General features: G+C 45.7%; 1 protein-coding gene across 1 annotated transcript in view; it reads left to right on the top strand.

Moving 5' to 3' along the window:
- The first annotated feature begins 2,202 nt into the window (after positions 1 to 2,202).
- RAB18 (RAB18, member RAS oncogene family) overlaps positions 2,203 to 12,684 on the top strand; it is a 48,171-nt gene continuing 37,689 nt past the window's right edge. The window contains exons 1-2 of the mRNA XM_029588640.1: positions 2,203 to 2,355; positions 5,207 to 5,262. Coding sequence (XP_029444500.1) covers positions 2,288 to 2,355; positions 5,207 to 5,262 — 124 coding nt within the window. The 5' untranslated portion in view covers positions 2,203 to 2,287. The remainder of the gene's footprint in view (positions 2,356 to 5,206; positions 5,263 to 12,684) is intronic.

The raw sequence follows: 12,684 nt of genomic DNA, 5'->3' as shown, positions 1-12,684 counted from the left end.
GTTGGTAGAGAGGAGGGGGAGGTAAAGGGGGAGGGTAACAGAGAGCAGGGGGAGGGAGTGGGAGGAGAGGAGAACAGGGGGGTGAGAGAAGAGGGGTGTGAGAAAGCAGGGGGGGTGAGCAGGAGGGTGTGAAAGAGAGCAGGGGAGGTGAGAGAGAGCAGGGGGGGGGGATGCTTGAGTATGGGTGCCAGAGAGAGGGAGCCTATATGAGGAGATTGTGAAGGAGTGTGTATGTGTGTGAGAGATTGGGAGCTGGTGTGTATGAAAAAGGGATCGTGTATATGTGAGGGTACTAGCCTGTGTAAAGGGATTGTGTATGTGTGAGAGAGAGCCTATGTGAAAGAGTGCATGAGAGAGAGACATAGGTAGCCTGAGTGAGGGTGTATGCGTAAGAGAGAAAGGGAGCTTGGTGGGTGTGTATGCAAGAGAGAGGGACCCTGTTTGAGGGGATGTGTGTGTATGAGAGAGTGAGGAAGACTGTATGAGGGTGTGTGTAAGTGCACTAAAGAAGAGGGAGCATGTGTGTGAGAGAGGAAGGGACAGAGGGCGCCTGTATGACAGGCTGTACTGAGAACGGGGTCAAACTCTGGGAGTGGCAATAGAGTGGAAGGGGTTGAGCTTAGAGGCGGAGGGGAGAGATACTGGCAGGTGGAGGAGTTGCGGCCTGAGAGAGCAAAGTGGCCAGGGGAGTAGGGAGAGCGAGTGGAAGGGACACTCTTACAGTGACTTTCTAGGAAAATTCTGCTCAAAATATTTAAAATTCTGCATCTTTAAATAATAACTCATTTCTGTATTAATTTAAAATCTAATTACTTAAAGACTGTCATCTAAATTGTGTTATTTTAACCAATATAAAGTTTGCAGAATTTTAAGTTTTTGTGCACAGAATTCCTCCAAGAGTAACATGTGCGCTGGATTTTAAAATCTGCGTGTGCATGTGCGGGTGGCCCACGACTCATGCATGCGCAAGGGGGGGGCGGGGATTTTGCAATCTATGCGCAATGACGCAATCGGGCCTTTACCCAATTCCCTCTCAGTGCACTCCAATTAAGGAGTGGACTGGGAGGGACCTTTCCTTTACCCTCGTTTACCCTTCCTCCCTTTTCCTCTCTCCTCCCCGCCCGATATACTAACTATAACTAGGATTTGGTTTTTTTTTGTTTCGTAACTTACCTGCTCCTTTGGAGCAGAAGTTACGCATGCTCGCCAGCTGCCGGCGTGTGCTTGCCCAGGACAGGGCCTAATGGCCACTGTCCCGGCCAGCTCCTGCCCTGCCCCCTTTTTTAGGCTCGGCACTTCTGCGCATATTGGTGGTTCTGCGCATGGTTGGGCCTTTTAGAAAATGCACGCAGCGCGCAGGGCCCAGCCACACCCATAACCCCCACTTTTTATGCGCGTGGCCTTTTTAAAATTGGTCCAAAAATGTGCACACAACTAAAGGTAAAACTGTGCATTCTGCTGTATGCACCTTATTGAATCAGTCTGTCAGTTACTTACCTGGGCTGCCACAGCTCCTCCATTGCTGCTGCTCCCAACACTCACTGAGTTATATCTTTTGCTCAGTGCACACTCAGGCGGGGGGGGGGGGGGATAAGAAAGGCTGGAAGAATTCAAAGGAGGAAGTTCAGGCAGTGTTGTATGCACTGCATATGCCACAGAAAATGGGGCCTGGCTATCCATGTCCTGAATGCTGTTCATTAATTACTAAACTCCAAGGCTCATGCTATAAATAGGGAAAGAGGTATGCAAGATTTCATATATTCTCAAAAGAAGCTCCTACACGTTAAGAGCCACCACTGGTAACTCCAGTTGCTGAGTGCAGAGCCTAACTGCCGGTCTAGATCTGCGCATTTAGGAAGTGGCACACCTAATCAGGTCTAAAGGCACACTGGTTGGAAACACTCATTTAATTCTTTTTCTTGCATGTGCAGAAGCAAAGCAATTTAACAACCTTTCTTTTATAGTATTGTTTACTCTCTCCTTCCCCCCCCCCCCCCCCCCGTTCAACACATAGTGTTATCTGTTTACCCCGAAGTGTTTTCTGTTAAAACCATACTAGAAAATCAGTATCAAAACTTCCATAGACACGAAGCTATCAACCAATAGCGACCAGCGTCCAGCGCCCAGCTACTCAGCGTCAGCCACGCAGGCGCAATGCAGATACTCAAACATTATTCGCGAAAGAGAGGCGCGGAGAGGCAGGCACTGGTTGGCGGGGGCGCGCACGTATAAGCGGACGGCGGCGGGGAGCGGCACGTCAGTTGCGTAAAGCGAGGTGGACTGCAGGATGGAGGAGGACGTATTGACAACGCTAAAGATTTTAATCATCGGGGAGAGCGGGGTGGGCAAGTCCAGGTGAGGGGTGCTGAGGAAGGGCTGGGACGCGGAGGCGGGGTAGGGCCCTGGTCATTGGGTCTTCGCCTCCTTGGCACGGTTTCAGCCTTGTTTGTCCCTATCGCGTCTTGGTCTCTTGCCTGCTCTGAGCCTTGCAGGCCGATGGGCATGGTGGGGTGGTGGTGGTTCTGTGAGGCCGGCAATGTTTTCTTTGCTTTACTATTCCAGTGACGAGGAGGTGGTTAATGCTGCTGCACGAGGACTGTGACCCGAGCTAATAGTCTGTCTTATTCACAAAGCATTCTATTAGCTACAGAAGTCCGCTTAGATCAAAATGGCTGTGTGGACAAATGCTTGTAAACATACCTCAGTACTGCAAGTCATTTCCTGTAATCTGGATAGTTTAGAGTTTTATGGTGAGGGGGATGGTGGGAGTTGAAATAGTTTTCCTTATCTTTAAATAAGTCCTTTATGTGGGTCAAGTATTGTCTCGGGCTCGTTTTTCGAGTTGCGATGTTGCTGTGTATGCATGTTAGTTTTTAGTACAGTCATTTGACTTTGAGAAACCCGAGATGAGGCAGAGCTTATAGTGGCTATCTTAAATAGACGGAGTAGCACCTATTATCTTAATGATAAAACATCTACAAGCCTTGTGCTTGTGATTCTTTTCAGAGTTACTGTAGGTAAAAGTTCCCTGATGCTTCACTGTGAATGCTGACTGAATAAAATTTAGACATGGGGACTTGTTAGTCAATTGATTGTCTAAATGCTTTCTGCTACTTTAATCTTGTCCTAAGTTTAATAATTTTGGGATTTGTGGGTGCCTTTTTGACGTTCATCTAGTAGGTGTACATAGCATTAGTGTTATACATAATATTGTTAATGTGATCCAGCAGCTGGAAATAAAACTTTATTAGTATTTTGTATTCCATGCTCTTAGGTAATTTTCAAAGCAGGTATGATGGTAAAAGCATATCACAGTAATTTTCAAAAGCCCATTTATGCATGTAAAACCTTTGACAATTCAACCCTATAGAATGATTTTTAGAGGGATTGTGCATGTAAAAGCAGTTTTTAAAAGCCTCTTTATATGCATAAAATTCTTAATCTTGTGTATGCCACAGTTTATTATTGGAGTATTAAGTAATTTTCTAAGAGGTGCAAAATAGATGAAATTCTTTATTTAGCATATCAAACCCCAAATTAGCCCCTTTTTTCTTTAATATAAAAGTGTGTCCAGAAACAAGCAAAAATGTTTTATTTTTTTATCTGATGCCCCACAGTGAATTTGTGTTAGGTTCCTCAGGCAGCTGATGTTGACAGGGAGGTGATATTGCCCCTTTATAAGTCCCTGGTGAGACCTAATTTGGAATACAGTTCTGGAGAACCCCTTCAAAAGGATATAAATTGCTTAGTTGGTCTAGAGGATGGCTGCTAAAATGATCAGTGGTCTCTTTCTATTCTCATATGCTTTAGAACACTTAAATATCTAAACGTATACTCTAGAGAAAAGGGTGGATATGTTAGACATTTAAATATTTCAAGTGTTTTCATGCTAAGGAGACTAGCCTCTTTTTTTCAACAGAAAGGATGCTCTAGAACAGGGGTTCATGGTATGAGGGTAAAAGGGGAGAGTCACGAGTAATCTTAAAAAATATTTTTATATAGAGAGAGCAGTGGATGCATGGAATGGCCTCCCAGGGAGGTGGTGGAGACTAAAATGGTATCTGAATTCAAGAAAGCATGGGATAAAATACAGGGGATCTCTGGAGTGATGGGAATTGAAAGGGTTACGTAAATTGGAATGGTAGGTTAAATGGGCTATATGGTCTCTTTCTTTCTGCCATCATGTTTCTATGTACTGTTATAGCTCAGTTTCCACAGTGTCTTGGTGCTTATTTTGTAAGGTTATGTTGAATGTGTGAGATGGTGCAATAGTCTTGTGATAACATTCCAGAGCTGAACATTCTTCAGTAACTAGGTCATGTATTGGTCTAAGTGCCAGATCAAAGTTGACAACAGGCAAACAATACTTCATAAAATGGTACTGCAGCTGGTCAAGAGTTTCCAGAGAAAAATTACACTTCTGGAAATTGTATATAACATAGTATGTGGTGAGCAAACATTTTCAGCCATGACCTGCTTCATTCATGGAATTGGTTAGGGCCTTTTCATGATGGGTAGGGTGTGTGTGTGCCCAAAAACCCCATTCTGTCCAGGTCAGATGAATACATATACATGAAGGGTATTAACCTGACCTGGACAGAATGCTTTTTGCAAGTGTGTGAAAAATAAGGTTGTCTAATAAAATAAAATTCACCAGGCAGCCATACAGTGGCTCAAAGCCCCCATTTTTTGTTTTTTTAAGTTGTTGAAAGGAGTAATTTTATACACTCATATAGTACAGAGGCACCTGTACCCAGAAGGAAAGGCATAGGCAGACAGATTACAACACACTCTCCACGCTATATCCAGACACACAGGCTATGACTTACTCTGAGGTGTAGTTAAGTTCTTGCCTCACTGGTGGGTTAACAGAAATTGTAGAACTTTATATGGTTTGCATTAATTCCATTTAATACTGAACTGTTGTGTATGCATTTGCATACAAAGCAACTCAGTAGCATGAACTAATGTGATAAAATTAACTCAGACTATTACATACAAACAAGTATGTAAAGCCTAGTTCAGTGTCTTAAACTCGGGTTTAATGCATGTTAATACACTTTTTTTTAGGCTCATTGCACTTTAATACATTGGCCTCTGTCATATAAGTTTAAGAAAAGTAACAGAATATCAGGAATGGGTAACAAGTGTGACATACTAATGAGATCATTCAAGTTCAAGCAAACATTTTGTGTATCTTTTACAGTCTTCTTCTAAGATTCACAGATGATACATTTGATCCAGAACTTGCAGCAACAATTGGTAAGTCAATCTGTATTAGATACAAAGATATGTATACTATAAATGATTTTGACACAGTCTGAGTAGCTCACTTAATGGGGGGTGAATCAAGCAGTGGTAGTGCTAATGCGCATGATATTTTGTATCTCCCTGCCCAGGTTTCCTCTTGCAATGACCTTCTTTTCATGCATGAATAATGCAAATGCTTGCAAAGAAGATCATTACTAGTCAATTCAATATAAATATTTTATTGTGGGTTGACCAAGAAGGTGGTCAGCTGTGGTAAAATAAGTACACCTATTTGAAATGTGTTAAATATGCAGTGGGAGGCCTGGGAGTCTAATGCAGATCCTGAGGCTCCCACCCACATTTAAAGTGGCAGGAAAAAAACAAAACATAGTGGTGAATGAGGAGTTTGAGTGGGGGGTCAGTGCTGACCTCTGTATAAACCTGCAAGGGAGTCTGTTGGATGTTAGATGATTGAGGGGTTAAAGGGCCACTTTGGGAAGATAAGGCCATTGCGGAAAGATTAAAGGATTTTTTTGCTTTGGTGTTTACTGAAGAGGAGGTTGGGGGGGGGGGGGGGAATACCCTTTCCGAGACGTTTTTTAGAGGGTGGTGATTTGGTTCATTTCTTCTGAATCATGGTGAACCTGGAAGATGTGGTAGGCCACATTGACAAACTGAAGAGAAGTAAATCAGTTGGACCGGATAGTATACACACCAGGGTTCTAAAAGAAGTAAAAAATGAAACTTCAGATCTATTTTACATTAATTTATAACCTAGTATTAAATCATCCGTTGTACCTGAAGACTAGAAGATGGCCAATGTTATCCCGATTTATTTAAAAAGGGATCCAGAGGTGATCTAGGAAACTATAGACTGAGAGGCTGACTTCAGTCCCGGGAAAAACAGTGGAAACAATTATAAAGAATAAAATCACAAAACATTTAGATAAGTTCTAGGACACAGCCAGCATGGATTTACCCAAGGGAGGAAGTCTTGCCTCACAAATCTTACACTTCTTTTTGAAGGGGTGAATAAACGTGTGGATAAAAGTGAACCTGTTGATGTGTGGTGTATTTGGATTTTCAGAAGGTGTTTGACAAAGTCCCACATGAGAGGCTTCTAAGAAAACTAAAAAGTCATGGGATAGGCATTTTGTAGACTACAAGCTGGTTAAGACAGGGATCAGAATAGGATTAAATGGTCAATTTTCTCAGTGGAAAAGGGTAAACAGTAGAGTGCCTTAGGGACCTGTACTTGGACTGGTGCTTTTTAATATATTTATAAATGATCTGGAAAGGGGTACGACAAGTGAGGTGTTCATATTTGCGGATGACACAAAATTATGCAGAGTGGTTAAATCTCATGCGGAATGAGATAAATTGCAGGAGGGCCTTGTGAGACTGGAAGATTGAGCATCCAAATGGCAGATGAAATTTAACGTGGACAAGTTCAAAGTGATGCTTATAGGGAAAAATAACCCATGCTGTAGTTACACAATGTTAGGTTCTATCTTAGGAGTTACCATCCAGGAAAGAGATATAGACATCGTAGTGGATATAACTGAGAGATACAAGAATCACTACAGGTTTCACCACCCCTATTTCTTTCTTCTTGTCGCTCTCCCTATACATCCTCACTATTCATTGCTATTGACTTTCACATATAACACACAAACAACTTTGTTTGGTAATAAAAAGGCTGCAGTTTATTGTAATACCCAAGCCCTCAAACTTTTAACACAATACAACAATACCCCATTCTTCTGGTCACCTGATGGTGCACCCCACCTCTTCCAGTGGTAGCGCTCCTGGTGCCATAACCCCCCGAGCATCGGCCCCCCTCTTGCTCGTTGTCCATCTAGTGCAACAGCCCCCCCGCGTTGCACGAGATCCCCCCTTATTTTTCAATTTTACCAGTACAACCAAAGCAATAACATTTCTGGGCTCGGGTTTTCCGCCATAGAACAATCGACAACACCGTTGTCATTGTCCCCCCCCCCCCCCCCCCCCCACTGCGGCCCTTAATTTCCTTAATAACTCGTTCCAAACCTTCTTGCAGTGTATTATTGAACAAATCAATACCCACTGCAGATAAATGTATGCCATCAGACCTGAAGTATCCTGGAATGACCACCCTCGCCCAATCATGTGGCACCCAAAACCCCCCTTCTTTCACTAACCACTTTCCTATTTGCCTGTTTAACTTTTTCACTCCTCTATACCATAGCGGACATCCCAGGAATTTTAACCTTATTATGATATCAGACCACCCCAACCGAGTGACTGGCATCACATTCAACAGTTGGCTAAAGTCTTTCTTGATTTTTACCAACAACTCTTTACAAGAGCCCTTTTCCACATCATTCCCACCCAAGTGAATCAGCAAAATTGCTGGAAGATCATATGCCAAAACGCATATTTGCAAGAAAGGTAACAGTCCGTCCCAGTTCATTCCTCAGTGACTCAGCCATCTGATCTTCCAGTTATGCTTGTCCAATTCCAAATTCACTCCATACGGCCTCATCTCTGCTCGGCTTGCCGCCCAGTGTATGAAAGAATGGCCCACCACCCATACACATTCTTGTTCCCCTTGCCACTTTCGACTTTCTGTAAAAAACAAACAACAATTAATAACTGTGTCCCCCAACTCCAATCCCCCAAAAGCTGCAACCGCTACAGCTCGCTTGCTCTTCCCTCCGTCATTGATTGATTTTTATTTTATTTTTTATCTCCTCACATACGACAGGAATGCCTTGGACTTCCATCTTCCTATATTTTGTATTGCTCTGCTTGATAAACCGCTCTCTGCTGCCGAAGTCGCAGCCCCGATCCGAAAAGAGTGCGAGGTAAAACGATATGCATCCCACCCTAATAATCGCACTACTTTTTTCAAAATCTGCCCGAACTGAAACACTGTCAACGGCGACCCATCGTTATGCAACAAAAATAAACCGCCCAACTGAGGTCTCCATTCCACGAAACGCCGCACATTCAAAACAGGACACACCTCCGTATCCAAGGCTGGCACTAAAGTGACAAACTGTCCCCTTCCGTATTGATCCGTCTTGGAACGATGAATACAAATAGTGACTGCCTTATTGCTGACCCATACGTTTTTTGCTTTTAAACCAGAACCCTCCACGTTTATTCTAGAAGAAGCAACCAGCTCCCTCACCCTCATTGCCTCGAAAAATGCCAACATAAATGCAGTTTGAAACAAAACCACTTCATAATCGGACCAGCATACCTCATGCAAACAACTGACTATCGTCCGCAAGTCATCATACCTGATTGGCAACCTCTTATCTGGCAAAACGCCATTATCCCTTCTCCATCCTGCTAGAATTCTTTTAACCAGGAAACTAGATACCGGAGACCCCCATCCCTTCAATTTCTGAAAGAAGGAAAACCCCGCTAGATAAGAACGCACCGCAGTTAACGAGTATCCCATATTCCTGGCCCACAAAATAAAGCGCACGATACAGTCCACTTTCGCATCGCCATCCGTCCAACCTTCCCTTTCCAAATATTGCGCTACCATTGTGTAACCTCTAATATAAGAGTTCCATGTAGATGGAGCCAAAGACTTCTTAATCAGCGACCACACTTCCCCCGACCCAACAGCCACAGATGCTTCGGAAACCGCTCTCCTTCGATATTCGCTTCCGGCGCCAGATCTCGAAATTCCTGCCACTTGAAACGAGAAAGTGCATCGGCTATTACATTCAATTCCCCTGGCACATGTCTCGCCCTAATGGTAACGTTTAACTCCAAACACCTAAAAACCAATTCCCTCAACAACTCGGACACCTTCGCACATTTAGCGGATAACCTGTTAATAACCTGCACTACACCCAAATTATCGCACCAAAACAAAACTTTCTTATGCTCCAACTTCTCTCCCCATAAGCACAATGCCACCACTATCGGGAATAGTTCCAAAAAAGTGATATTCTTCGTTAAACCTTCCGATTCCCACTCCGCTGGCCACTTTTCGGCACACCATCTTCCCTGAAAATACACTCCAAAACCAATCCCCCCGGCCGCATCTGTGTACAATTCCAACTCTCTGTTTGAAACCTCTGCAGATTGCATGACACACACACCATTAAAAGACTCCAAAAATGCCTCCCACACTCCCAGCTCTTCTTTTATTCTACGAGTCACTCGAATGAAGTGATGGCCAGCTCTCACTCCCACAGTTGTACTGGACAACCGTCGAATGAACGCCCTCCCCATTGGAATTACCCTACAAGCGAAGTTCAGTACCCCTATGAGGGACTGCATCTGCCGCAATGTCACTCTTACCGCCCTTCTCACTACCCTCACCAATTCTTTTAAACGACAAACCTTTTCGTCTGGCAACCGCGGCTCCAAGGTCTCCGAATCGAGTTCTATGCCCAAAAATACTAAACAGGATGCCGGACCCTCTGTCTTCTGACGCGCTACCGGTACTCCTAGTTCGTCTGCCACCTGCAAAAATCCGTCTAATTGTCTTTGACATACATCCGAACCAGCTGGCCCAACAAACAAAAAATCATCTAGATAATGTAGCACCCCTTTACACCCTGTCTTCTGCTCTACTACCCAATGTAAAAAGGTACTAAACGCCTCAAAAAAGGCGCACGATACCGCACAGCCCATCGGCAAACACTTGTCGAAATAAAACCTACCCTCGAAAGAAAAACCCAACAATGGGAAGCAACTCGGATGAATCGGCAATAACCTAAAAGCTGACTCAATGTCTGCTTTTGCTAACAGTGCTCCCCGCCCTGCTAATTGCACTAAACTAACTGCTTCGTCAAACGAAGCATAACGAACCGAACAGAATTCTCTGGGAATGAAGTCATTCACTGACCTACCTCTCGGATGGGACAAGTTCAGAATGAAACGGAACTTACCCTCCTCCTTCTTAGGAATAACTGCAACTGGGGACAAGTGCATGTTACTAAACGGCTGAAAACCAAATGGCCCTGCCACCCTTCCTAAACTAACTTCCGCCCCAATTTTTTCCCTTGCAATATCTGCATAATCCCTGGCTGAAAGAGCATTCCTCCCTTTCACTCTGCCCAGTGGGCCTTCATAAGGAATTACAAAACCCTCTTTAAACCCCTCATATAAAAATTTGGCTATGTCTCTCTTAGGATAAAGATCTAACCAATAACTCATTGCCCCAAGAGACACTGGCGACCTTGCTAACTGCAACCATTCGCTAGGATTTTCCCCCTCTACCTTGCTGTCCGCTAACTCCTTGCCCGCACTTGATAGCTGCATGTGCCCCCCCACATATGGCACATACATGTCTGAATTTGCAATCGGGAAACAGGCAGACCGCTTTGTTAAATCTCCAACAGGTATCATTACCACCCCCTTTTCCCTTTCTACCCTGCCCCCCCATGCTACCCTGTCATCCCGCCCCTTTTGCCGCAGGGAATCCTTTATATGTCATTTGTGTGAGCCACAAATTGATATCCTGTCCTCCCCAAGACATTGCTTTATTCCCGGCCATTTTGTCTCGGAATTTCTCATCATAGTTGAGCCATGCCCAACCTTCGTAATCCCGAAACGCTCCCAATATGCTGTCCGCATAGGACAGCAAAGCCCCATATTGCGAGGAATCGTAATGCCCCACCACACTAGCTAATCTTAAAAATCCCCGCACCCAATTAACAATATTCTTAGCTACCTTTACCTTTCCAGACTTACTATGCTTCTTCTTATCCTCCTTCTTACTCTTCGTCCCTCCTCTCCTGCCCTCCAGTAAGCTGAAAATATTCACGTACTTCCTCTTACGTATTTTTCCCCGTATCTTCCTGGGAACTCCCTCCCATAACTCAGCTAATGTTGCACTAGCTGAATGTCCCACCCCATGTACCGGGCCCGCTTCTAACGCAGATTTATATCTCGGGCCAGACTCTGATGAGTCCTCAGAGGAATCCGAAGTGCTAGATGAAGAACTGGAAGATGAATCCCTCTTTCTCTTCCCCTTCCTCTTTTTTTTTTCTCCCCATACTCTCCTCCGCATTCTCACCTGGACCTATTGACACCGTGATCCCCGGATCCACCGCCACCTGCCGTCCGCCGTCCTCCCTTCCAAACTCCAGCTGAGTTAACTCCCTCCGTAAATCTCTCTCTCTCCAAGCATCTCGCGCTGACGTACCCGGGCCATCGTCCTCATCTGCATCTGCAAGGAAAGACACCTCCCTGCCTATGCTAGTGCCCCAACCCCCTCCCCCGCTCTCAATATACTTACCACCAGCACTCCAACCCTTGCTAACATTAACCTTCAAACTCCTGCCAGTAGTAGAATAGGAATCATGCACCTGCGAAGTGCTTTGACCTGCCCCACTCATTCCTGTGACACTACCCAGCCTGGTAGGCAGTCCTCCAAAACCCTGATCATCCCTACGCACACCTCCCGCACTTACCCCACGCTCCTGCTGCCTCTGTAACTCAACATCCCCGCGTATGTCTCCACCCATAAAGGCTTCCCCTGGTCTCACCCCTATTGAGGCTCTGCTAACTGCAAAAGAGGCCCGCGTTGTGCTGGGGGCCCCAGCTCCCCTGAGACCCCTAATGACCGGCTGCACATACTCACCTCTGGCCACTTTCCCGCGAGGAGGAGAAATGCTCGCTTTTTTCCAAAGTGCCTGCCCACCGCGAGCAGAAAACGCTGCTGGGGAGACCCTGCCGCGCGCATGTGCCCTGGGTCGGCGAGAAATGCTCGCGCTCGATCGGACGCGAACCCATGCGGACCGGAGCAGCAACAACAGACACAATCCCCAGGAGGGGTTTTTTTTATTTAAGCGAGCGCTGCCCGAGGCTGGGGCCGCGCGCGCGTGACCGGAGGGGCCAGGCAGAGGCGGCGCCGGGGCAGGAGGAGGAACTCCCTCCTCAAGGAAGCTGAACTCCATGGCTGAAGCATTAAGGGAGACCTCAGGGACGTCTCCCGGCGAGATGCGAGGGGGCCACTCTCCCCCGATTCCGCCGTGAATAAGGACGGAGACGCAAAACCGCCAGCCTGGGGGAAATCACCAGGAGGGGGAGGAAACCGGCGCGAAGGAGCCGCGAGGCTAAGAACCGGCGACGCAGCTCGCAGCAGCAGGTGAGGAGAAGCGGAGGCATTAGAAGGAAGGGGGGGGGGGGCAGAGGGCGGGCTGGGCCGCAGGAGAACGGCTCCCCAGGAGGCGGGGGCGTTCTCTGACTTTTTTAGGCATGGCCCCGGCCAGAGGCTGGCGCAGGGAAAAAAGGCCGACTATAACTACCAATATAAAACAATTTTATCCCTTTCCCGTTGAAATATCCCTAAATAACTATCCTATATTATTTATTTATTTATTTTAACAATGAGTAATCCACTGTCCCCTCCAGGTACAAGATATATCTCCAAACAAGACCCTCCTCAATTTCTAAATGAATTAACGACCACCTTGC

Source organism: Rhinatrema bivittatum, chromosome 2, assembly GCF_901001135.1.
Source record: "Rhinatrema bivittatum chromosome 2, aRhiBiv1.1, whole genome shotgun sequence".
Taxonomy (NCBI): domain Eukaryota; kingdom Metazoa; phylum Chordata; class Amphibia; order Gymnophiona; family Rhinatrematidae; genus Rhinatrema; species Rhinatrema bivittatum.
This window is presented reverse-complemented; position numbering and strand designations above follow the sequence as displayed.